Below are 22,854 nucleotides of genomic sequence, written 5' to 3' on the forward strand. Positions count from 1 at the left end.
CATATCAGATACTGCTGGAGGGAATGACGAAATTCCTTCTTTCCTAATAGTCAACTTGTGGAGGTTGTAGACAGTAAATAGTTCCCTCAACTCCTTTATTTATAGAATTGATTTTTTTTTTGCTGCGCGGGGTCTTAGTTGCAGCACATGGGATCTTCGGTCTTCGTTGCAGCATGCAGGATCTTTAGTTGCGGCATGCGGGATCTAGTTTCCCGAGCAGCAATCAAACTGTGGCCCCCTGCAATGGACCACCAGGGGAGTCTCTAAAGAATTTGTAAGCCGTTGCTGAACACAAGGTGTCCAAGGAACAGGGGCAATAAAACAGGTTACAAGGCCCACTTAAAGTGTATTATATTTTAGACACACAAAAAGGTATTAAAACACTAAAACATACACCCACATGTTCACCACCTGGTTTAAAATTAAAGTCTGCTTTACAAGCACCGACTGCCAGGAAACACTGGATACATCTCCACTTGGCACCTTGAGGTGTAGCCCCATGTATGCCCCACTCTCCTCCTTTATTCTGAAGGAAATTCTTCCCCCCACCACCACCCATGGACCCATCTTGTGCTGTTTACCTGTCTCAGCTGCAAAACATCCCACTGTTTGAGTGTACCATACCATACATACCTTGAAGTGAAAGTGTTAGTCGCTCGGTTGTGTCTGACTCTTTGTGACCCCTTGGTCTATAGCCTGCCAAACTTCTCTGTTCTTATAATTCTCCAGACAAGAGTACTGGAGTGGGTTGCCCTTCCCTTCTCCAATGGATCTTGCCAACCCAGAGATCAAACCCTTGTCTCCTGCATCTCCTAATTGTAGGCAGATTCTTTGCCATCTGAGCCACTGGGGACCTGAATACATACCTTGAATACATACAATAATCCCTTAATTCTAAAAGGCACTTTTTTTTTTTTGATATGTTACAACAATCAGTGGCATAACTACTGTGGGTTATTTTATTGATGTATTAAAATATATATTTTAAATTTATATATATATATTTAAGCTTCCTTATGGCTCAGTCAGTAAAGAATCTGCCTGGAATGCAGGAGACCCAGATTCGATCCCTAGGTCAAGAATATCTCCTGGAGAAGGAAATGGCAACCCACTCCAGTATTCTTGCCTGGGAAATCCCAAGGACAGAGGAGCCTGGTGGGCTGCAGTCCATGGGGTTTCAAGAGTCCGACACGATTTAGCCACAAAACCACCACTAAAAAATATTTATTCATTTGTTTGAATGCACCAACTCTCAGTGGCAGCACCCGGAGTCTTTTACTTGTGGGATTTGAACTATTTGAGCAGCATGTGGGATCTAGTTCCCTGACCAGGGATTGAACCTGGGCCCCTTGCATGGAGAGTGCAGAATCACAGCCACTGGATCACCAGGGAAGTCCCTGATATTTTATGTCTCTGGAATTAGGTTGTATCTTTCAGTTGATAATGAAATATGATAAAAGCACACCCATTAATAATGTCTGGTTAAGTTGACTGTTTACACACAATGCTTCAACCAGCGTCTTGGTACACATATCTTAGAGACTGTGAGAAGGGCTCTTAAGTGGTTGAGGCCTACCAGGCAAATGCATGTCCATATTATCTTTGAGATGATTGGGAGTTTGTTGTGAGAATACCCAGAAATGTGGGTGGAGCTAAGATTTGAATAGAAAGACTGAAGGAGGTCTGAAACCCCAGCTCACTTCTTCCCACTGGAACCTGAGCTGTCTCTCCTCACCCCTTTTGACTTGACTTCTCAAGTTGAGGCGCTGTCTGGGTCTGTTGGCCAGCATAAAATGCCGAGCTCCCCTGTTGCACAGAGATTCAACCAAGCATTGCCAGAGATGGTTCAGATCCCTGATGTCCAATCAGACACTGGTTACCTGGGGCTGCAGCTCGGACCTTCAGTTCATCGGTTATGGCTGGGATGGAGGGCTGGTTGGTTTCCTGTCTGATGGGAGCCACGGTGACATCCATGAAGAAATCAGTGGTTTGGCTCACCATTGCTCAAAAGGTGCTATGGGTGTTTCTTGCCCTGGTGCTTCATGGGTTTTCCCTCATCTGTGATCTAAGTATAGCATTCTAGGCATGGCCAGGGGGCTTCCCAGGTTGCACTCATGGGAAAGAATCTGTCTGCCAATGCGGGAGACACAGATCCAGGTTCAGTCCCTGTGTCAGGAAGATCCCCTGGAATAGGAAATGGCAACCTGCTCCCATATTCTTTCCTGGAGAATCTCATGGACAGAGGAGCCTGGTGGGCTACAGTCTATGAGGTCGCAAAAAGCTGAAAACAACTGAGTGACTGAGCACAGGCATGGCCAGAGCTGGAGGCAGGGTGTGTATGCCTGTTGGGGGAACATGTGGAAGTCCAGATTGATTAGAATGGAAGATTTACATAGGGTAAGACTCTAGCAACACGTGTCCAGCTGATATCTGCAGACCTAGCTGATTATCATCGGCTTTGATTTCTCTTTCTTTGTCATGACTATAGTCCTTTGTCAGTATTTATGGTGGATTGCTTCCTTTACCCCCTGGGATACTCAGATCCACAAATTCTAAAGTCCCTTAGAAGGGGGACAAACTGGAAAGAGAACTTGAATTACAGATAAGGCTTAGAGTTTTATTCTGTGGAAGGAAGCCATGAAGTGTTTCAATCAAGGAAGAAAGGTGGCCAAAGCGGATCTTTCAAAACATAATTTGGTGGTGGTGTATCACGTCACAGGGTAAGGGGGCTGAGATTTTACCTTTTCGGGTGAAGTTAGCCTTGTTGATTGCCCAAGCTCCACAGGGCAAGGCAGTGAGGGCCAGATGGTACTTGCACAGGCTGGGGGCACATTACAGAGAGGAACACCCCCCAATTAGGTTCCCATCTTCTGTGGAGCTGCTGGTGACCTGCTCCTACTTCTCTCTAGAGAAAGACCTTATCTTTACTCAGGAATGTAAACAGATCCTCTCTGAGGAAGAGGAGGTGAGGGCTTTATCTTCACTACCCTGAAACATCTCAGGAAGGAGAGGTCTCTAAGCCCTACTACTCTGGAATGTCTCCTTACGTGCATATTCTTTTTTTTTTTTAATATGTTAGTTTTTCTTTTTAGAATAACTTTATTTATTTTTGGCTGTGCTGGGTCTTTGTTGCTTTGCAGGCTTTTTCTCTAGTTGCAGTGTTAGTTGCTCAGTCATGTCCAGCTCTCTGGACAGTCCGACCCCATGGACTGTAGCCCACCAGGCTCCTCTGTCCACGGGATTCTCCAGGCAAGTATACTGGAGTGGGTTGCCATTACGTTCTCCAGGGGATCTTCCTGACCCAAGGATCTTGGTTGTGGCGCGTGAACTCTAGTTGTGGCATGTGGGCGCCAGAGCCCGTGGGATTTAGTAGTAGTTTAGTGCTTAGGCTCAGAAGTTGTGGCACTGGGCTTAATTAATCCACACCATGTGGGTTCTTAGTTCCCTGACCAGGGATCAGACCCACATCCTCTGCACTGCAAGGCAGATTCTTAACCATGAGACCACCAGGAATATTCTTAAATTAGTGTGAATGCCTGTGCTTAGACACCCCAGCCAGACATTGCAAGAATAGGAGATCTTTATGGAAAATTGTCTCCTAACAGATGCAGAGTGGATTGGAAAGGATAGTTCAGGGCAAGAAGATCAGCTAAAACCGATTGCAGTATTTTAGGAATGAGAAGAAAGCTGAGCTTGGGTGGTGATGAAAGTTAAAATGAGGAGAAAAGCGAAATACAAGAGACTTTGCAGGGAAGAATTTTATGAGTCAGAGTAACCAGTTATATATACATCGGGAGTAGAGATGATCTTGGGGTTTAGAATTTGGCTGGCTTGGATAATGTTGATAATGTTAACAAGGACAAGAAAGTCTGATTTTAGAACTGTGAATCTGGGACTCCAGGGTGTAATTGAGGGGAAATGGTTGGAAGGCGCTGAAAATGTAAGACCCGTTGGAGAGGCAGAGTCAGGGTGGAACAGAGAGTTGGAAGTTCCTCACTGGACTGGAGGAGCGTAGGAAGCCCTGGGGAGAGTGACTTCCGAGTAAGAGAAAACAGAACGGTGAAAAGCCTGGGGATGACAGCAGAGTCTTTTGATATTGCTATTGAACAATCAGGAAGAGGAGGATCCAGGAAGAATCTTGGGGGCAAGGCCAAGAACAAGATATAGTGCTGGGTCCTGGGAGCTAAAGAAGGGAATTTCAGCATCACCGTGAAATGTGCAGCACTGTTACAAAAATAAAAAGTTCAAAAAAGGTGAAGGCTGAGCCTTCTGGAACCAGCCGTCAGGAAGTGGATGTAGATGGCATTGCTTGAATGGGGGCACCAGCAGCCAGGGGCAAGGGCTTAGCAGGTGGGGCAGAGGGGAAGTATATGCCAGACTTGCAGGAGATTTGGTGGTGGAAGGAAGGACAGTGCAGGAATGTGCCGACTTGAAGAAAAATGGACAGACTTAAGAGCTGTGAGTGTAAGTTGCTTTTTTAAAAAATTTGTTTAATATATAGAGGTATTTTTTTAGCTGCACTGGGTCTTTGTTGCTGCGTGGGCTTTCTCTAGTTGCAGAGAGCGGGGCCACTCTCTAGCTGGCGTGCGTAGGCTTCTCTTACTGGGGAGCTCGGGCTCTAAGCTTGTGGGCTTAGTTGCCCCACAGCACACGGCGTCTTCCCCGACCAGGGATCGAACCCATGTCCCCCGCATTGACGGATGAATTCTTAACTGCGGGACCGCCAGGGAAGTCTGTGAGTCTAAGTTTTAATTCAGGGACCTTACTGAGGACTGTGAGTGGCCCAGGAGACAGTCTCTCAGGAGCTCAGAAGAAGCTGCCCCCAAAAGATAGGGGAAAAGAAAGAAGAAAGAAAGTTAGTCACTCAGTCGTGTCCGACTCTTTGTGACCCACCAGGCTCCTCTGTCCATGGAATTCTCCAGGCAGGAATACTGGAGTGGGTTGCCACGAAAGAGCTTATATATGGGTTTTGGCTAGGGAAGACATGCAGTCAAGCACACGTCCTCGATAAAAAAAATCACTGCTGGTCACAAAAAACAAGATAGCTCAAGGTAACAGTATCAGTGCTTGTCCAACCATACATGTGAAGATGCTTGAATCTGGGTTCATGAGAATTCCTCCTGAGACGTGCATCCTACAATCTCTGGGGCCTGTTTTTCTGAAGCACAGTGTGTCTCATGCTGCATTTCACCCCGAGTTCTTCTCAGGGAGCGCGGTCCGTCAGCAACTGCAGCGGCTGTTGACTTCATCCTCACAGAGCTGGGTGCTGATCAACACCCTTTATTCTTCCTTGTTTACAAAGAAAAGTTCAAAAGATGCGGCAAGAGCCAGGGACTTGGGGTTTAAGGTGGGAAGGTCTGAGCACATGTGTGAGCAGGAGCCTGGTCCAAGGGAGGGTGGATGGCAGAGCTGTGTGCGGGCCCACGTGTTGTCTGGCGTTGCCCGGCCGCATGAACCGAGGGGAATCGGATGGGCCTAACTCAGACCCCTAGGCTAGCCATTCCCACCCTCTCATGACTGTGGAGCAGCACTTGGGCTTGTCCATCAGGATGCAGGACGGTTGTCACGGAACATCTGGGCTCTGTAGTCTCTCCATTCATTCTGCCTTAACGCCCAAGCGTCGTCTTTCTTCAAGAAATCCTGAGGCTGCTTACCTCCCTATTAATGGTGTATTTTGGACATTACCCTTTTCTGTTTCACGTTGCCATCTGTTCTTTGCCTTCATGGCAGTAACTTCAGCTTCTGATCTTGGGACTTTCTAAAATTGTCTTCCTCCCACTACTTTGTCATGAGGTCTGAAGTTGCCTTTTAATTCGCCGTCTGTTGCTGGCTCCTGTTTTCCTTTCCATTTTTGGCATCATTATCTTCATCAGTTTCGCTCTAAGATAGATATCCTCTCTGGTAAATGAATTCATAGTCCTGTGCGGTTTGGTAAGCCTGGTGAATCACAGTGGGTTTAGCTGTGTGTTAAGAGTAATGGTTCACTGGTTAATTTTGTGTGTCACCTTGACTGGGCCATGGGGTGCCCAGATATTTTGACAAACGTTATTCTGGGTGTCCTGTGAAGGTGTTTTGGATGAAGTTAATATTTACATCGGTAAAGCAGAATGCCCTCCGTAACACGAGTGGGCCTCATCCGATCAACTGAAGGCCTGTTGTCCAGTCGCTCTGTCGTCCCGACTCTGCGACCCCATGGACTGCAGCATGCCAGGCTTCCCTGTCCTTCACCATCTCCTAGAGTTTGCTCAACTCATTCCACTGATTCAGTGATGCCATCCAGTGATGGCATCCAGTGATGGCATCCAGGATGCCATCTCATCCTCTGTAGTCCCCTTCTCCTTCTGCCCTCAATCTTTTCCAGTATCAGAGTCTTTTCCAATGAGTCAGCTCTTCATATCAGGTGGCCAAAGTATTGGAGCTTCAGCTTCAACATCAGTCCTTCCAATGAATATTCAGGATTGATTTCCTTTAGGATTGACTGGTTGGATCTCCTTGGTGTCCTGACTGGAACAAAAACCTGGTCTTCCCTCTAGTCAGAAAGAAAGCCTCCTACCTGGGAGACATTCACGCTGGGACATTGGCCTTTTACTGCCTTTTGACTCAAACTGAAACAAGGGCTTTTCCTGAATCCCAAGCCTGCTGGCCTTTGGACTAGATCTGTACCATTGGTTCCGCCTCTTCTCAGGCCTCTGCTTGGGTTAGAGCTCCATTGGCTTTCTTGGGTCTCCAGCTTGCTGACTCAACCTCAGGTCGTGGGACTTGTCAGCCTTCGACAATTGCTTAAGCCAGTTCCTTATGATAAATCTAGGTAGATATATAGACATACATACACATAACTTTAGGTACAGATATAATCTCCTGGTGGTTCTGTTTATGGTGTCAAAGCCTAAAGAATAGCGCCCAGAATGAGCCACTATCCATTATTTAGGGTGGTAGACAGTCCTCGAACTTCTACAGATCAGGATTCAGTCTGTTTTCTGACATGATGAAGAATGTTCCTTAGCAATTGGGATGGCTGTCCATGTAGCCACATCTCAGAATGACGTATTGTTCCTCCTTTCCACAAAATCTGAGTGCCTGCTGGGGAACCTGTGTCTAGATACAAACAAAATAGATGACCCTTGTCCTCTCAGAGTTTATGGATTAGCAGATTTTTTCTTATTATTTCATGTGGAAAATAATATTTGTTAATATAAATATTAATAATATTTATTAATGTCACTCGATATGAGAAATTTCTCATATGAGAAATTTCCTTTGCAGATAAGGGCTAGGAGAAGCTTAGTTTCTTTTTAAAAAATTGATCTCTTTCTCTCTGATGGCAAGAACAAAATAAATGTTTCTCCTTTTCACTTTGGCTGCTTGGATGCTCAGAACCATATTTAAGCTCTATAATAACAAAAGATAGTCTACATATAGATGTTTTTATTGTCCCTGATCCAAATTCTTATGTATATTTTACCATTTAGTGGAATGTTTTTTGTTGTAATTAACCTAAAATCTTTTGTAAAAGGAGAAAGCCTGTAAATATTTCAAAAAATTTTAATGCAACTAAACTTACTTCCTTTGAAATAAAAATATTCCAGGGAAATATCTTTTTTCTTTTATAACACTAAACACAATTTGTAACTGTTTTGACTTCTTCTATCTCGAGAACCTGGCCTGGTGCCTGGTTTGTAGGAGCTATTCTGGAATATTTGTTAATACTGAATGAATGGAAGAGTGATTCTTTGCATTTAATTTTTAGCAGCATCTACCATTTGCATTTTAAGCCTCTGATTGCTCAGATATCTAAAATGTCAGTTCTTGGACTTCCTTCGTGGTCCAGTGGTTAAGACTGTGCCCTCCCAGTGCAGGGGTCATGGGTTCGATCCCTGCTCAGGGAACTAAGATTCCATATGCTGCTAAGTCACTTCAGTCGTGTCCAACTCTGTGCGACCCCATAGACGGCAGCCCACTAGGCTCCCCCGTCCCTGGGATTCTCTAGGCAAGAACACTGGAGTGGGTTGCCATTTCCTTTTCCAATGCATGAACGTGAAAAGTGAAAGTGAAGTCGCTCAGTCATGTCCGACCCTTAGCATGGACTGCAGCCTTCCAGGCTTCTCCGCAAGAGTACTGGAGTAGGGTGCCATCGCCTTCTCCGAAGATTCCATATGCCACAAGGCAAAAAAAAAGTGGTTAAAATGTCAGTTTTTTTTCTATGTCAGACAGTCTTTTAAAACAAAATTTGTTTAAATTATTTATTTCCACAATAATTGTAAAAAAATAACATATCTACAAGGAAGAAAAGTTAAAATTACCTAGAGATAATTATTGTTAGTATTCTTAAAAATAGTCTTCCAGAATTTATATGAATATATATATCCATACAAATATTTTTCAGGATCCTTTTTGAAAAAATGGGATCATATTATTCATTCTTTGTTGCTTTTTTTCCATTTAGCTGTGTTCAGTGGCCATCTGTATGAGTCTGTTGAACTATTATTAATACCTCATAAATTTAAATAACTGCTTAGGATTCCATTATACTTCATGTATAATCTTTTTCACCAATCCTAAATTGTTGGACTTACAGGCTTTTCCCAGTTGCTGGCAATTACATAGAATGTTCTCTGTATATTTTTATGCACTTGTCTTAAGTGTTTACCCAGGATGAATCCTGAAAAGTATAGTTGCTTGCTTTAAGGGAAGCTAAGAGCTTCCCTGGTGGCTCAGTTGGTAAAGAATCTGCCTGCAATGCAGGAGACCCGGGTTTGATCTCTGGGTTGGGAAGATCCCCTGGAGAAGGAAATGGTCACCCACTCCAGTATGCTTGCCTGGGAAATGCCGTGGACAGAGGAGCCTGGCGGGCTGCAGTCCATGGAGTCACAAGAGTCGGACGTGACTGAGTGACTAAACCAAGGGAAGCCAGTGTTTGAAGATCCCAGAAACATGATCCCCATTTAGTAGTTCCATCAGCTGCTTTCCCCCAGTCGTCCAGTAGGAGATAGCAAGATTGTGTATCAGGTACCTCTCAGATCTTCTTGGCTTCGTCTGATCCTTGACCGTTTGCTCTGCTTCTGCCACCATGACGGCAACCAACTCCAGCTTCACTGGGTCCCATCCAGGCACCTTCTGCTTCCAGCCCCTGCCCCAGGCCCCTCACATGCCACTCAGGTGTGGGGTCCTGGGGTCCCACTCGGCTCCCACATCCCTACCCACGGGCTGAACCTTTGACAATGATTTTTGGGAACCACAGGATAAATTCTTCCTTCTCACCCAAGAGGAACTCCCCAAAGAAGCAATAGTTCATACAGTCTTTGGACAAGTATAAGATTGAGACATCAGTTAGCTTGTTACTAAGCAGCTTTACTAAGTTGCTAAACCCACTAAGGTAGCCTCCTACCTGATTCATGCCTCTCCTTGGTCCCATTTCCCATTTCTCCTCCTCTGCCTCCTTGGGATAGTGATCCCCGTAAAAGTAGAACACAGTATAATACTTCCTCGCTTAAAGTGAGGTCATGAGCATGGACTTTCTCCCAATAATGACTGGTTCCTTATAAAGGAGGGAATTTGGACACAGGGAGAGAATGCCACGTGAACTTGAAGGCATCGATCAGAGTGAGGCTCCTTCATGCCAAGGCACACCAAAGAGTACCGTCAAACCCCTGGAAGGTATAGGGGAGAGGGGCAGGAGACAGAATCCCCCTGCAGCCCTGGGAAGAAACGGCCCTGCTGACAGGTTGATCCTGCACACCAGCCTCCAGATGAGGCATAGTTCAGTGCTTGCGGTTTTAAGCCACCCGATCTGTGGTACTTTTCTGTGGCAGCCCAATCCAACGACTGCACCATGCTTCCTGGGAGCTTGACTTTATTCAGAGTGTCGACTTGTTCTGGGCCTCTCCTGACCTCTCCTACGTATTCATTGTCAGAATCAGATTGGCTTCACGCCCTCTTTCTGAATTGGTGCTCTTGGAGAATAAGAATGTTGTCACGGGCCCAGCTCGGGTCTGTTCAGGTTGTGATGTTTTGCAAGGGCTGCTTCGTAGGCCAGCCGCCAGCCCTTGCGCTGACTGCCTCCTTGTCGCTCCTGATCCTTGGATCCGGGCACCTGCAGCCGAAGGAGCGGCTGTCGCGGTGCAGACCCTGGCCCAGTCCGTGGCGGGCACAGGGTGCGTTGTGACCCACACATCCAGAGGAACGCCCAGTACCGTGTGTGGAAAGTGAGAATGTTGCCATAGTCTGGGAGTGGTGTTCAGGAGCCAAGTAGCCCAGTCTCCCCCTGAAATAGGACTTCTCTCATAGTCCAGACAGATGTCCTTGGGTCAGCCACCTGTGCTTGAGAACGTTCAGTGGGTGCCATCTTTCCCAAATAGAATAGCTCTAGTTACAAGAAAATGTTGCCTTATGTTGAGCTGAGACTAGCCCCCTTGAGATTTCTTTGGGTCCTACTTGTGCCATCTTCTGTAGCCCAAAGGGAAGCTGAGCCGCAGCTCTGCCGTTTCCCACGGCGTGGTTTCCTGGCTCTTTTCCGCCCTGTCACTCACCTTCACTCACACCACAGGCTGCCTTTCAAGTGCTGGTTACTCGGCGCTGTTCCAGAGGAGCTCTGACTCAAGAAGCCTGGGGCAGAGTGGGAAGGTGGGGGGAGCACGGGCTTTGGGGTCCGACAGGTGTGCTGGTGCGGCCGGCTCTGTCTTTTCCCACCTGTGAAATCCTTTCTGTGATGCAGAAGGGAAGGAAGAAAGATATGTGCGTTATGAAATAACCGTGGTGCTTTAGTGACTCAGTTGTGTCCGACCCTTCGTGACTCCATGGACTGGAGCCTGCCAGGCTTCTCTGTCCATCAAATTTTCCAGGCAAATTTGGAAACTGGAGCAGGTTGCTGTTCCCTTTTCCAGGGGATCTTCCCAACCCAGGGATCAAACCCAGGTCTCCTGCATTGCAGGCGGATTCTTTACTGACTGAACCACCAGAGTATGTGTATTAAATATGTGTGAGACATACACGCTGAGGAGGCTTTGCAGAGCATATACAGAAAAACCAGAATTCTCACTATAGTGATTTCCCCTCTTTACTGCTGCTGCTAAGTCACTTCAGTCGTGTCCGACTCTCTGCAACTCCATGGACTGTAGCCTGCCAGGCTCCTCTGTCCATGGGATTTCCCAGCCAAGAATACTAGAGTGGGTTGTCATGCCCTCCTCCAGGGGATCTTGCCAACCCAGGGATCAAACCTGAGTCTCCTGCAGCTCCTGTATGAAAGGCAGATTCTTTACTGCTGAGCACTGGGGAAATTATTTCATTGTTTACTCATACTTGTATTTTGCATTAAACTCTTTTGGCAGCAAAGAGAAATAAAAAGCAAAATAATGTTTTTTTTTTTTTTTAAGGGAGGGAGGGAGAAAGGAAACTTTCTTTCTGGGTTTCCTTATTGTGTTAGTCTCTTTAGGCTGCTGCAACAAAATGCCACACACGGGGTGGCTTATAAACAACAGAAATTTCTTTCTCACAGTTTTGGAGCCTGAAAGTCTGAGATCAGGACCCAAATTTGAGATATCTACCCCAAATTTGTAGACATAAAGTATGGAACTAATATTTTCTTCGAATGCTTGTTGAAAGAATTAAATAAACTTGGTAATTTAGGGCAGGTCTCCTCAAACTTGACTGTGCCCAGGAATCTCCGTAAGTCTGGGCTAGGGTCTGATAGTCCACACCAGCTCCCAGCTGGTGCCCGAGCTGTGGTGTGTGGACCGTATATGAATAGCAAGGATGAAGGGCACTGGGCACAGTGCCCAGAGCTTAGCAGAGTTCAGTAAATGTTCATCCTTCCTCTGTCCCTTTTGTGACCCCTCCTCACCATCCTTCTTACTTGGATTAAGTTTTAATTTTCATCCAGTCCCTAAGTAATCATGTGATAATACACATGTCCAATAAAGATGAGCCTTGGAAGGTTTCAAATCTAAGAAGTAACTGCCTCAGCAAAGGAGGGTATATTCTTTAAAGGGGAGAAGTGGTTTTTAAGTCCTAAAGCAAACACTAAGCTGCCATGTTGTAGGAACAATAGAACTTGTGTGGCTGTGTGGTACCCCAACTTCTGAAAGGGCCAGCATGGTCCATTGTTAATGTCAGGCAACAGCCCGCCTGCTAGGACCGAATGGAATGGTTCCATCGAATGGAAGTCATCGCCTCATTAAGCGGATGACAGCTGGGCAGCATATATTTATGAAGTCAATAAAGCCTTGTCATTGAGGGGCTGTAGGAGGCTGAAGCAGCTGATCCTTCCAGAAACAATGATGTGTGCTGTTGCCATGACATGGAAAAATCAAGTCCGATTAGGCTGAGGTTTTATGAGTCAGATCAGTAAATGCTAATACATTTTGACAGGATTTACGTATTGATTCTATTCTTACTCCACTTTATTCTCCCACTCTTAATGCATTGCAGTTTTTCTGGCTCTTCGTTCACACACTTTTTTTTTTTAAACCTTGCAAATATATTTAACTATAAATTCAGGCTTTACAAATACAAACACAAATTACAAGAAGAAAATGTATGTTCTCTTTTATTTCTATAAAGCCTATAAAGGCTTATAAAATTTTTTCTTTAAGGGTGAAATGAGTAAATTGAGCATTCTTTACCAATTGGTCATTGAGTTATAAATAGAAACTTGCCCAGCTCAAGCATGTTTTTAAAATCTGAGCTTTGACTTGTAGCTGTCTGAAAGTCTATAAAATGCATTGTTAGAACTACATGTCTGGAACACATTAAGTGAAAAATGAGACCAGCCTTTTTTTTTTCCCCACTTCAAGGCACGTGAGATCTTAGTTCCCTGACCAGGAATTGAACATTGGAAATACAGAGTATTAACCACTGAACCGCCGGGGAAGTCTTGCCTTTGTTTCTTAATTTATTTGCCATGATTCATTTTAGCTTTTAAGTTGATTTTGTTAGCAGCTCAATTAGACAGTATAGTCCAGTCCCATTTTAGAGCATTTAATATGAATTAAATGGTTTTTAAACCAAAATTCCTGATACATTGAACTTAAAATCTTTTAAGTCAATAAACATTGTGGAATTGTCCTCATCACCCTCTAGGTTGATAGTAGGAAAACTAATGGCAGGGAGAAAGTATTTTAAATATTTGTAGCTATGTAATAACATATACATGAAGAATTTCCTGAAGGCTACTGTGGAACTCAAGCAGTGATGTCTCTGGGGGTGAGATTGGGGATTGGGAAAGAAAGAGACTTTTACCTTTTACCTTATAGCTTTTTGTAAATTTTCTTTAACTTACAGCACGTATCACTTCAATAATTTTTAATTGTTAAAATGGTAAAACAGCAGCCCACATTACCAGAAAGGATGTCGGAAGAGTAAAGAAAAGTGTGACGGAAAGTCAGCATGCTGTGGGGGTTGGGAGCACCGATGTGGGGCAAGGACAGGTGAGTTGTAACAGGAAAAGAGCCCTTATCAGGGTGAGCCCTGGCAGTAAAGACCTGGCCTGCCAGTACAGGAGATGCAAGAGACGCGGGTTTGATCCCAGGGTCGGGAAGATCCCCTGGAGGAAGGCATGGCAATCCACTGCAGTATTCTTGCCTGGGAAATCCCACAGACAGAGAAGCCTGGTGGGTTACAGTCCATGGAGTCACAGAATCGGATGCAACTGAAGCGACTTAGCATGCACACACAGAGTGAGCGGAAGCCCACTCTGCAGCTTCTCTGCGGACTTAACTGGACAACACGGAGAATTCACTCAGCGTGTCACCTGGAGCCAGGAGGACAGGGGGCTAGCATGTCGATGGCTGTTCGTTCACCAGAAGGGCACAGGTAATTTGAAAAGGGTGTGCAAACACCATGACCATTTTCCCTTTCTTTTTGCGATCATGGCCATTGGCTCTCCTTGCTTTTTATCCTTGGTGTGTGTGTGTGTATCCGTGTGTGTGCAGGACACGTTGAGGCTGGTGAGAAGTGTGAGGGCAGAGGACCTCTGGGACCACGGGGTCCTGAGTCAGGAACCCAGAAACGCAAGGGACAGCAGTTCATTTTTGACAAAGTGCTGTATGTTGTTGTTGTTCAGTCAGTCGTGTCCAACTCTTTGCAACCCCATGGACTGCAGCACGCCAGGCTTCCCTGTCCTTCACCATCTCCGGGAGTTTGCTCAAATTCATGTCCAATGAGTCAGTGATGCAGTCTAACCATGAACAGTATGAAAAGGTGCTATATATATATTTTTTTTTTAAAGTATTTATTTATTTTATATATTTGGTTGTACCAGGTCTTAGCTGTGGCACATGAGCTCTAGTTCCCTGCCGCTGCTGCTGCTAAGTCGCTTCAGTCGTGTCCGACTCTGGGCGACCACAGAGACAGCAGCCCACCAGGCCCCCCTGTCCCTGGGATTCTCCAGGCAAGACCACTGGAGTGGGCTGCCATTTCCTTCTCCAATGCATGAAAGTGAAAAGTGAAAGTGAAGGTGCTCAGTCGTGTCCGACTCTTAGCGACCCCATGGACTGCAGCCCACCAGGCTTCTCTGTCCATGGGATTTTCCAGGCAAGAACACTGGAGTCGGTTGCCATTGCCTTCTCCGCTAGTTCCCTGACCAGGGAGCAAATCTGGGCCCCCTGAGTTGGGAGCGTGCAGAGTCCTAGCCCCTGGGCCACCAGGCAAGTCCCATGTATCTTTTTTTAAATTAAGCCCTACTGTGAAAAATTTTAAGCAGGCACAGATGTAGAGAGACTAGTGTAATGAGCAGATTTGGTGTTTTCAAATTTTGCTGCACTTGCTTCATTTGTCACTTTTTTCTTTTTCTCCCTCCCTCCCTTCCCCCACCCTTCCTTTTTCTTTCATTATTGCTGAAGTATTTTCAAGGGAACCCAGACCTCCTGTCCTGTTGCCCCTACATCCTGAGTGAGTTTCTCTGTAAAAATTCAGACTGTGCTCCTTAGGGGACAGGTGTCTGCCTCTCAGACAGTGGTAGGAATAATTGCACTCACTCCGAAATTCTTGACGACAGCCTCAAGCCCAGTCAGTCAGTCAGGGAGTCTGCCCTGGGGGCTGCCACGAGCTTGGCCTTCCCATGACTGATGGCCGGTGGCAGGTGAGGGACGCACAGCCCACTCCTTCTTGAAAGGCTGGGGCTTAAAAGGCTCTGACCCCACAACCCTCCAGGGGCCCCCTTCCTCCGCGCCTGGCCCTCCACTGACGGCACTCCGCCCAGGCCACCGCTCAGTGAGGTCAGTGGACCAAGTGCCGCACTCAGGGCTTCCAGTCAGTAAGAGACACTCTGCGAAAGGTGAAGATCTAGCCTAATTCTGCTCATGACTCTCTCATTCGTTCAGTTCTTCATTCATCAAACATCTGTTGAGAGCTTTACTCTGTTGCTTTCTATTGATGAGGGAGTTGAAACTCAGAGAGGTCAAGGTAGCAGGGAATATAAGAAATAAAATCTGCTGTGTTTTTTTTTTTTTTCTCACTCACCCAGATCTCCAGCCTGCAGCACAGGGCGCTTACCCCTCCACCTGTTCAGGCCCTCCTTCCCAGTTAAGCAACACCCTACTGATGGCCTTTGCTGCTTACCAAGCACCTTTCATCTGGTCCTTAAAATCTCCAGGTAGCTGTTGAGCTCAAACATGAATTTTAGTTCTGGCTGGCTAGTTCTTCACCATATAGTATGATTAAAGACTTTTGGAGCTGATAACCTTCCAAGTTTATTCTGCAAGTTAGTATAAATTTCATCTTCCAGAGCCTGGAAATAATTTTAACAGGGAAGAAAAAGCGCTTTGTGGTTCATTTGATATAAAATATGAATTCATGGGAGGAAGTAAGTCTGTTTCCATTCTCTAAAATTCTACAGGTAATTTTGGCTCTTGGCAAATAGTAACTAGTATTTCCAGTGACTTGGATCTTGATCTTAGATCCAGGTCCCCATCCTGCATTTACCCACAGAATTCCTCCTGAGGAAAGAGCCAGACAGGATGTCAGGGTCCCGGTTTGCAGATGGCTCCAGTTGAAGAGGTTGCTCGTGGAAGTCATGAGATCAACAGTCTAATTTTGGGAAGTCCTTTATCTCACAGATAGGTGGACTGAGCCCCACAGAGAGTCATATTCAGCTCAGCCTCATTGCCCCTACTGGCCAGTCCAGCAGATGTATTTTTGTCTAGAAAGTTCCCCAGTCATGCCAGGGAAGAGATGTGGACTTCCTACGGCTCTGCTAAAAATAAAAAAATCAGCTGGTGAGAATAAGGAGCTACAAAGTAGACAGGGAGTATTTCTTGTTTAAAAACATTATCTCGTGTAATTTTTTTTATCTCCTTTAAGGACTAGGATTTTCATATATGCTCTGAAATAAACCACACTTACCTATTAGGTAACTTACAGAATGTTAAGAAAAGGGAAAATATAGAGCTTCCCTGGTGGCTCAGTGGAGAAGAATCCGCCTGCCAATGCAGGGACACCGGTTCGGTCCCTGATCCAAGAAGATTCCACTTTGCCGTGGAACAACTAAGCCTGTGTGCCATGGGTGCTGAGTCCATGCACTGCAGCTACTGAGGCCCGTATGCCTAGAGCCTGTGCCCCGCAACAAGAGAAACCGCTGCAGTGAGAAGCCCTCACACCTCAAGAAAGAGTAGCCCCCACTCGCCGGCAACTGGAGAAAGCCCGAGCACAGCAATGATGACCCTGCACAGCGATAAATAAATACATAAATAAATCTTTTAAAGGAAGAAAAGAGAAACCAGCTTCAAGCCTCTGTTCAGCAAAGAATGGAATGGACAAGAAGCTGTAAGATTATGTTAATGAGATGGGGAGAAAGTAGGGTTTCTTCTCTCAATTAGAGAAAAAGAAAGGCAATTACAAACTGTGGCATAAACCAAAATATAAGAAAGTCCTGGCCCAAAGTCGAAGGAAACTAAAATGTAGCATGATTTTGAGAGATGTATGAAGGTAAGAAAGAATATTCCATTTGCCACATTCTTCTTAAGTGACAGAAATACTGATTTGTAGAGTAAGAAGTTGTGGCCTCTTCCAATGAACACTGTTTATATAATAGCCATATTGTCAGTAGAGCATTGATTGACTTTTCAGCTTTGAGAATCTACTTACAGATAAAATGAGGAAGACAAATACATTTACAGAACAGGAATGGAAATACGATCAATCTCAGCAGTGTACAAAGTGAACAGAGGCTGAGAGAAGTGGGGAGGAGTGGGAGAGGCCTTGCTGGGGGTTCTCATACTCGCCTGATATCACAGAAGTCCATATACTGCACAGCACTGATGAAGGAGTCGGGTGAGGTTTGAAGCTTATTCCTGAAGTTACAAATTCGGGATAACTAACCGAAGAATTAAAGAGAACTTGGCTACAGTCCATGGGGTCGCTAAAAGTCGGACACGACTGAGCACCTTCACTTTCACTTTTCACTTTCATGCATTGGAGAAGGAAATGGCAACCCACTCCAGTGTTCTTGCCTGGAGAATCCCAGGGACGGGGGAGCCTGGTGGGCTGCCGTCTATGGGGTCACACAGAGTCGGACATGACTGAAGCGACTTAGCAGCAGCAGCAGCAGCAGCAGCAGCATGTAGCTGTTAAAAGAGTTCAGAACACGCCACTCCAAATTATTGCCACTTTGGCATGTTGAGGATTTTGAACAGAAGGCAACTGAGAACAATAGATGCGGAAGGGCACTCTGATCTCCCCGCTTTCTAGCTCAAATCAGGTCTTTGAATTTCCCTTGAGAAAGGTGCTCTCCCTTTACCAGGAGGAAAAGAACATTCATTTCACTGTGGACTGGGAGTCAGTGCTGAAATGGTATTGTGTAAGTAGCCCGACTCAAATAACCCTTGTCTTCTGTTAGTTTCTCCCCATGTATTTCCTGGGGACAGTACTCCTCAGCCCAAGCTCCCTGGTCTCTTCACATCCCTGCAGTTACTGGTCTTTGGGTAAAAAGGCGTATGAGTTTTGGGGCCTGACAGCTTATTCAGGTCATTTTCCTTTTGAAGATTCCCATGTACATGTCAACATAGTAAGTCAAATGTGTATGCTTTTCTTTTTAATCCATTTATGTCAATTAATTCTTAAACCAGCTTACAGAACCTAAGAGGGGAGGAAGAAGTTTTTCCTCCCCTACAATATCAAAAATTGGATGGAGGGAAGGGAAGGGGAAACAGTATAATTTATATTGTAATTTTTCAGGATGGGCAGTTAATAGTGGGCCTTCCCCAGTAGCTCAGCTAGTAAATAATCCACCTGCAATGCAGGAGACCCCATTTAGATTCCTGAGTCAGGAAGATCCCCTGGAGAAAGGGTAGGCTACCCACTCTAGTATTCTTGGGCTTCCCTGGTGGCTCAGACGGTAAAGAATCCACCTGCAGTGTGGGAGACTGGGTTCGATCCCTGGGTTGGGAAGATCCCCTGGAGGAGGGCATGGCCACCCACTCCAGTATTCTTGCCTGGAGAATCCCCAGGGACAGAGAAGCCTGATGGGCTTCAGTCCATGGGGTCGCGAGTCGGACATGACTGACCGACTAAGCACAAAAAAATAGAAATAGTAATATAAGTATAAAGATAGTTGCCAGAACTACAGTTAGAAGTGGTTAAAACTGGTAGCCTCTGGGAAGTTTTGTACTAGAAGTGAGCTTAGGGTTTAGGCAGAGACACTGTTCTGATGTCATATAAGTGATTGTTTTGGTAAAAAGAAACCAAAAAAAAGTTGTATTGACCAGCAACAAAATTTTTTTAAAGGAACAACATAATCAGATATCTTAGAGAATCCTAGTTAATCCAGTTTTTGAAATCTTAGGCAAAGGAACATTTCTCTGATGAAATGCTAAATATAATTGCAGAGATTTCCTTACCCAAAATTTTAAATATAGCCTGTAAGCATTTTTAATTTTCCTGAATTTGCCCTTACGCAAGAGGAAAGATCTAGTTCCTGCTCTGATAGTGATACTTAAATACCATGTTTGTTAAGAGAGATCTTGGGGTTTTTTGGAGGTGAGATGCAATGAAGTACTCTGAAGTACTTCTGGATTAATCCAGAATTCAGCTTATTTACTATAACATTTAGACTCTTGGACAAAATTTTCAGCTTATTTTTTTTCCCCATCTGAACACACCTCTGGTTTTAGAATGCCAGTCACTGAAAACTAGCACTTACTATATGCTCATTCACTTCGGATGGATTCATTTCCAAGGACGGCCTTCACCCGCCCCTGCCCATAAACACTGGGATTGCGCGGTGCGGGGCTGAGGGTGCTGGCCGGGACGTGTGCTCCTGCACGCTGGGCAAGGGGTGCTGCCCGCACAGGGGTGTGCCTCCGGTGCCATCCTGTGGGTGTGATGCTGAATTAGAGCATGTTTTCCTTTTCTTCTCTCTAGGAAGGCCCTTATGTCTACTTGTCTATGGTGGGAAACATCACAGACTCAGATGCCTTGATCGCTTCATTGTGTGAGTAGTGTAAAATGCTGGCACTGCCACATGTGGGGGGTCAATTCCAAGTACGGCTGTCCATTAAATGAGTACCTATATCCCACGTTGTATGATTCTGTTTGCATGAAATGTCTGGAAGAGACAGATCTATGGAGAGAGATGACAGATTAGTGGGTGCGTGGGGGTGCAGGAAGGGAGTGGGATTTGGCCAGAAATGGGGAATGACTAACAGTGGGTATAGGTTTCTTTTGAGAAGTAGAAACTAACGTAAAGTGAGGTTGTGGTGATTCAAATCTGGGAAAGTACTAAAACTTGTTGAATTATACACTTTAAACAGATTTAAGAAAAAGCAGACCTGGCACATGGATTATATCTCAATAAAGCTGTATTTTAAAATGTTTGCAGTGAGTACAGATTGAGGAGTCTGCAGTATTTAAACTGGGTGTTTTCCATACTTTTAACATTTATTTGTATATAAATGTATATATATTGTACGGGCTTCCCAGGTGGCTCAGATGGTAAAGAATCTGCCTGTAATGCGGGATACCTGGGTTCCATCCCTGGGTCAGGAAGATCCCCTGGAGAAGGGCATGACAACCCACTCCAGTATTCTTGCCTGGAGCATTCCATGGACGGAGGAGCCTGGTAGGCTACAGTTACATATATGTATTCTAGTAGATAATTTCCAGAACTCTTCCTGCTCTACAGAGATATTAACTAGTTTTCCTTAATGATCCAGTGGTCAAGAATCCACCTTCCAATGCAGGGGACACAGGTCCGATGCCTGGTTGGGGAACTAAGATCCCATATGCCTCAGAGCAACTGAGTCCATGTGCTGCAACACAGACCCAGCACAGCTGAACAGAAGGACACAGATTGCTTGGGGTTCTTGTTAAAATGCAGATTCTGATTCAGAGGGTCTGGGGTAAGGCCTCCTGGATATTGATCTGTGGACTGTCCTTTGATTTTGGTTCACCAGGATGTAGAACTTGTTAAAGATGGTAAGGAAGACTTTATTCCACAGAGACCACAGCAGTGGGAAAGAGATTGGCTCAACCCTTAATACAGGGACATGTGTTCATGTTCAGTCACTCAGTTGTGCCCGACTCTTTGCAACCCCATGGAGTATAGCCCGCCAGGTTCCTCTGTCCATGGGATGCTCCAGGTCAGAATACTGGAGAGGGTGGCCATGCCCTCCTCCAGGGGATATTCCCAACCCAGGGATCAAATTCACGTGTCTTACATCTCCTGCATCGGCAGGCAGGTTCTGTCCCACTAGTTCCACCAGCGAAGCCCCAAAATGGAATTCTCCTGGGCAAGAATAATGGCGTGGGTTGCCATTTTCTTCTCCAGCGGATCTTCCCAACCCAGGGATGGAACCCAGGTCTCCTGCATTGCAGGCGGATTCTCTTCTATCTGAGCCACCAGGGAAGCCCTAAATACAGGGATAGGTGGAGATTTATAGGCTGGGAACAGGGTCGGAGTCAGTGGATGGAAAATTATTAAGAAGAAACATCAAGGCTTGGGGACTGATGATAGACTCAACAGGATCCTTGCTAAAGGCAGGCCAGGGTATTGATATAAAGGGTGGGGGATGAGGAATTAGATTTGATATCAGGAGTGATTGGTAATCTACACTCCCTGTTTATAGCAGCAGTGTCTATTATACAGCAGCCAAGACATGAAACAACCTGAGTGTCCACTCACAGATGAGTGGATAAACAACCTGCATTGTATTTATCTGACTCTTCAACCCCATGGACTGTAGTCCGCCAGGCTCCTCTGTCAATGGAATTCTCCAGGCAAGAATACTGGAGTGGGTTGCCATTCTCTTCTCCAGGGGATCTTCCCTTCCCATGGATCGAACCTGGGTCTCCTGCATTGCAGGTGGATTCTTTACCACCTGAGCCACCAGGGAAGCAGAATATTATTCAGCCATAAAAAGAAGGAAATCCTGTAGTTTGTGATGACAGACTTTGAAGAACATTATGCCAAGTGATAGAAGCTAGACAGAAAAAAATGAAAACGACAATATCTCATTTTTATGTGGAATTTGAAAAACCGAAACTCATTTTAGAGAAGGATCAGATTTGTGGTTACCAGAGGCAGGGGCTGGGGAGAGGTGGAATTAGATGAAGATGTTCAAAAGGTACAGACTTCTAATTATACAATAAATTCTTACTAGGGATGTAACGTATGACAGAGTCAATACAATTAACACTGCGGTGTGGCATTTATAAAGCTGTTGAGAGGATAAATCACTAAGGTTACTCAGCAGGATTCTTGGGCTGAGCCCAGAACCCAAGGTGCTGGGGCCTTTTGGAGAAAGGGTTTCGGAGGAGGCTGACCTGAGTTTGGTTAAGAAAAAGAATCGCCACCCCTCGCGTCCTCGTCTCTGCCCTGTGGCAAAGGCCGCAGCGTGGCTTTGCTCCTGGATGCCTCCTGCAGCTCTGCCTGTACGTCTTTCTCTAAACCTCTGCCTGGGCCTGGCGGTCAGTCACAGGAAAAAGGACGAGGATCACATTAGGTTTGTTAATGCTCTGCTTGTCCTTTCCCTCCCTTTATAGGCGTTGAACCTGCAAAGAGATGGTCAAAGTTAAGCGGTAGATGAGAGGCCAGAGGTCTGGTCCACTGGGGCGGGCAGATAGCAGGACCTGCCGCTCCCCCCGGCCCCCACTTTCACATGCATGCACGCGCGCACACACATATCCTGTCTCCTTCAACTTGCTGAATTACCTCTAGTTTCAGACACACCAAGCGCGCTCAGCCCCAGGCTTTTGCTCAAACTTTTCCCCTGAAACAGCTCTCCCTCCCCTATTCAGGGCTCGCCTCCTATGATTTAAGACCTGAGATTTTTTGTTTGTTTCTCCATTAAATGCACTTTATTTCTGTAATTCAAATTATTTCTTAGCACAAGTTCCATAAGAGGCCGTTTGATTTAGGGAGTGAGAGCTGTGTTTCAGTTCATACACACTTCCGCAAGGTGGGGGCAACTGACGCACCACTCGAGGGTCTATGTGGGGCTCGTGTTAAGTGACCCCCTCCTCTAACTGGCCCTTGAGACTGGACCGGGAACCTTTTGGGACAGAAACAAATGGTGGGCTGGCCACTGATCTGTGGGGTGCTTATCCTCACTTCATCGCCTTGATTGCTGGCGGTTGGATGGCATCCTCGACTCGATGGACACGAGTGTGAGCAAACTCCGGGAGATGGTGAAGGACAGGGAAGCCTGGCATCCTGCAGCCCGTAGGGTCGCAAAGCGTCAAATGCAACTGAGCAACTGAACACCAACAGTGGAAGGTCTGGGAGTAAGAGAAGAGCCTGAGATTAAGATCCAGGGTTGCGTGTGCCTTGACTCCTGGTAAAATCCAGAGGCCCTCAAACACCCTCAGCGCACAGCCCCTCCCCACCCTGCTTGCCCGTATAATGGAAGTCTAGACAAGCAGCCCCCA

General features: G+C 45.8%; 1 protein-coding gene across 1 annotated transcript in view; it reads left to right on the top strand.

The window, feature by feature from the left end:
• Window positions 1-17,627: 17,627 nt before the first annotated feature.
• The window catches only part of EBPL (emopamil binding protein-like), a 9,698-nt gene continuing 4,471 nt past the window's right edge, over window positions 17,628-22,854 (top strand). The window contains exons 1-2 of the mRNA XM_010835682.1: window positions 17,628-17,788; window positions 19,351-19,420. Coding sequence (XP_010833984.1) covers window positions 17,645-17,788; window positions 19,351-19,420 — 214 coding nt within the window. The 5' untranslated portion in view covers window positions 17,628-17,644. The remainder of the gene's footprint in view (window positions 17,789-19,350; window positions 19,421-22,854) is intronic.

This window comes from Bison bison, unplaced genomic scaffold, assembly GCF_000754665.1.
Source record: "Bison bison bison isolate TAMUID 2011002044 unplaced genomic scaffold, Bison_UMD1.0 scf7180017864048, whole genome shotgun sequence".
In the NCBI taxonomy this organism is placed as follows: domain Eukaryota; kingdom Metazoa; phylum Chordata; class Mammalia; order Artiodactyla; family Bovidae; genus Bison; species Bison bison.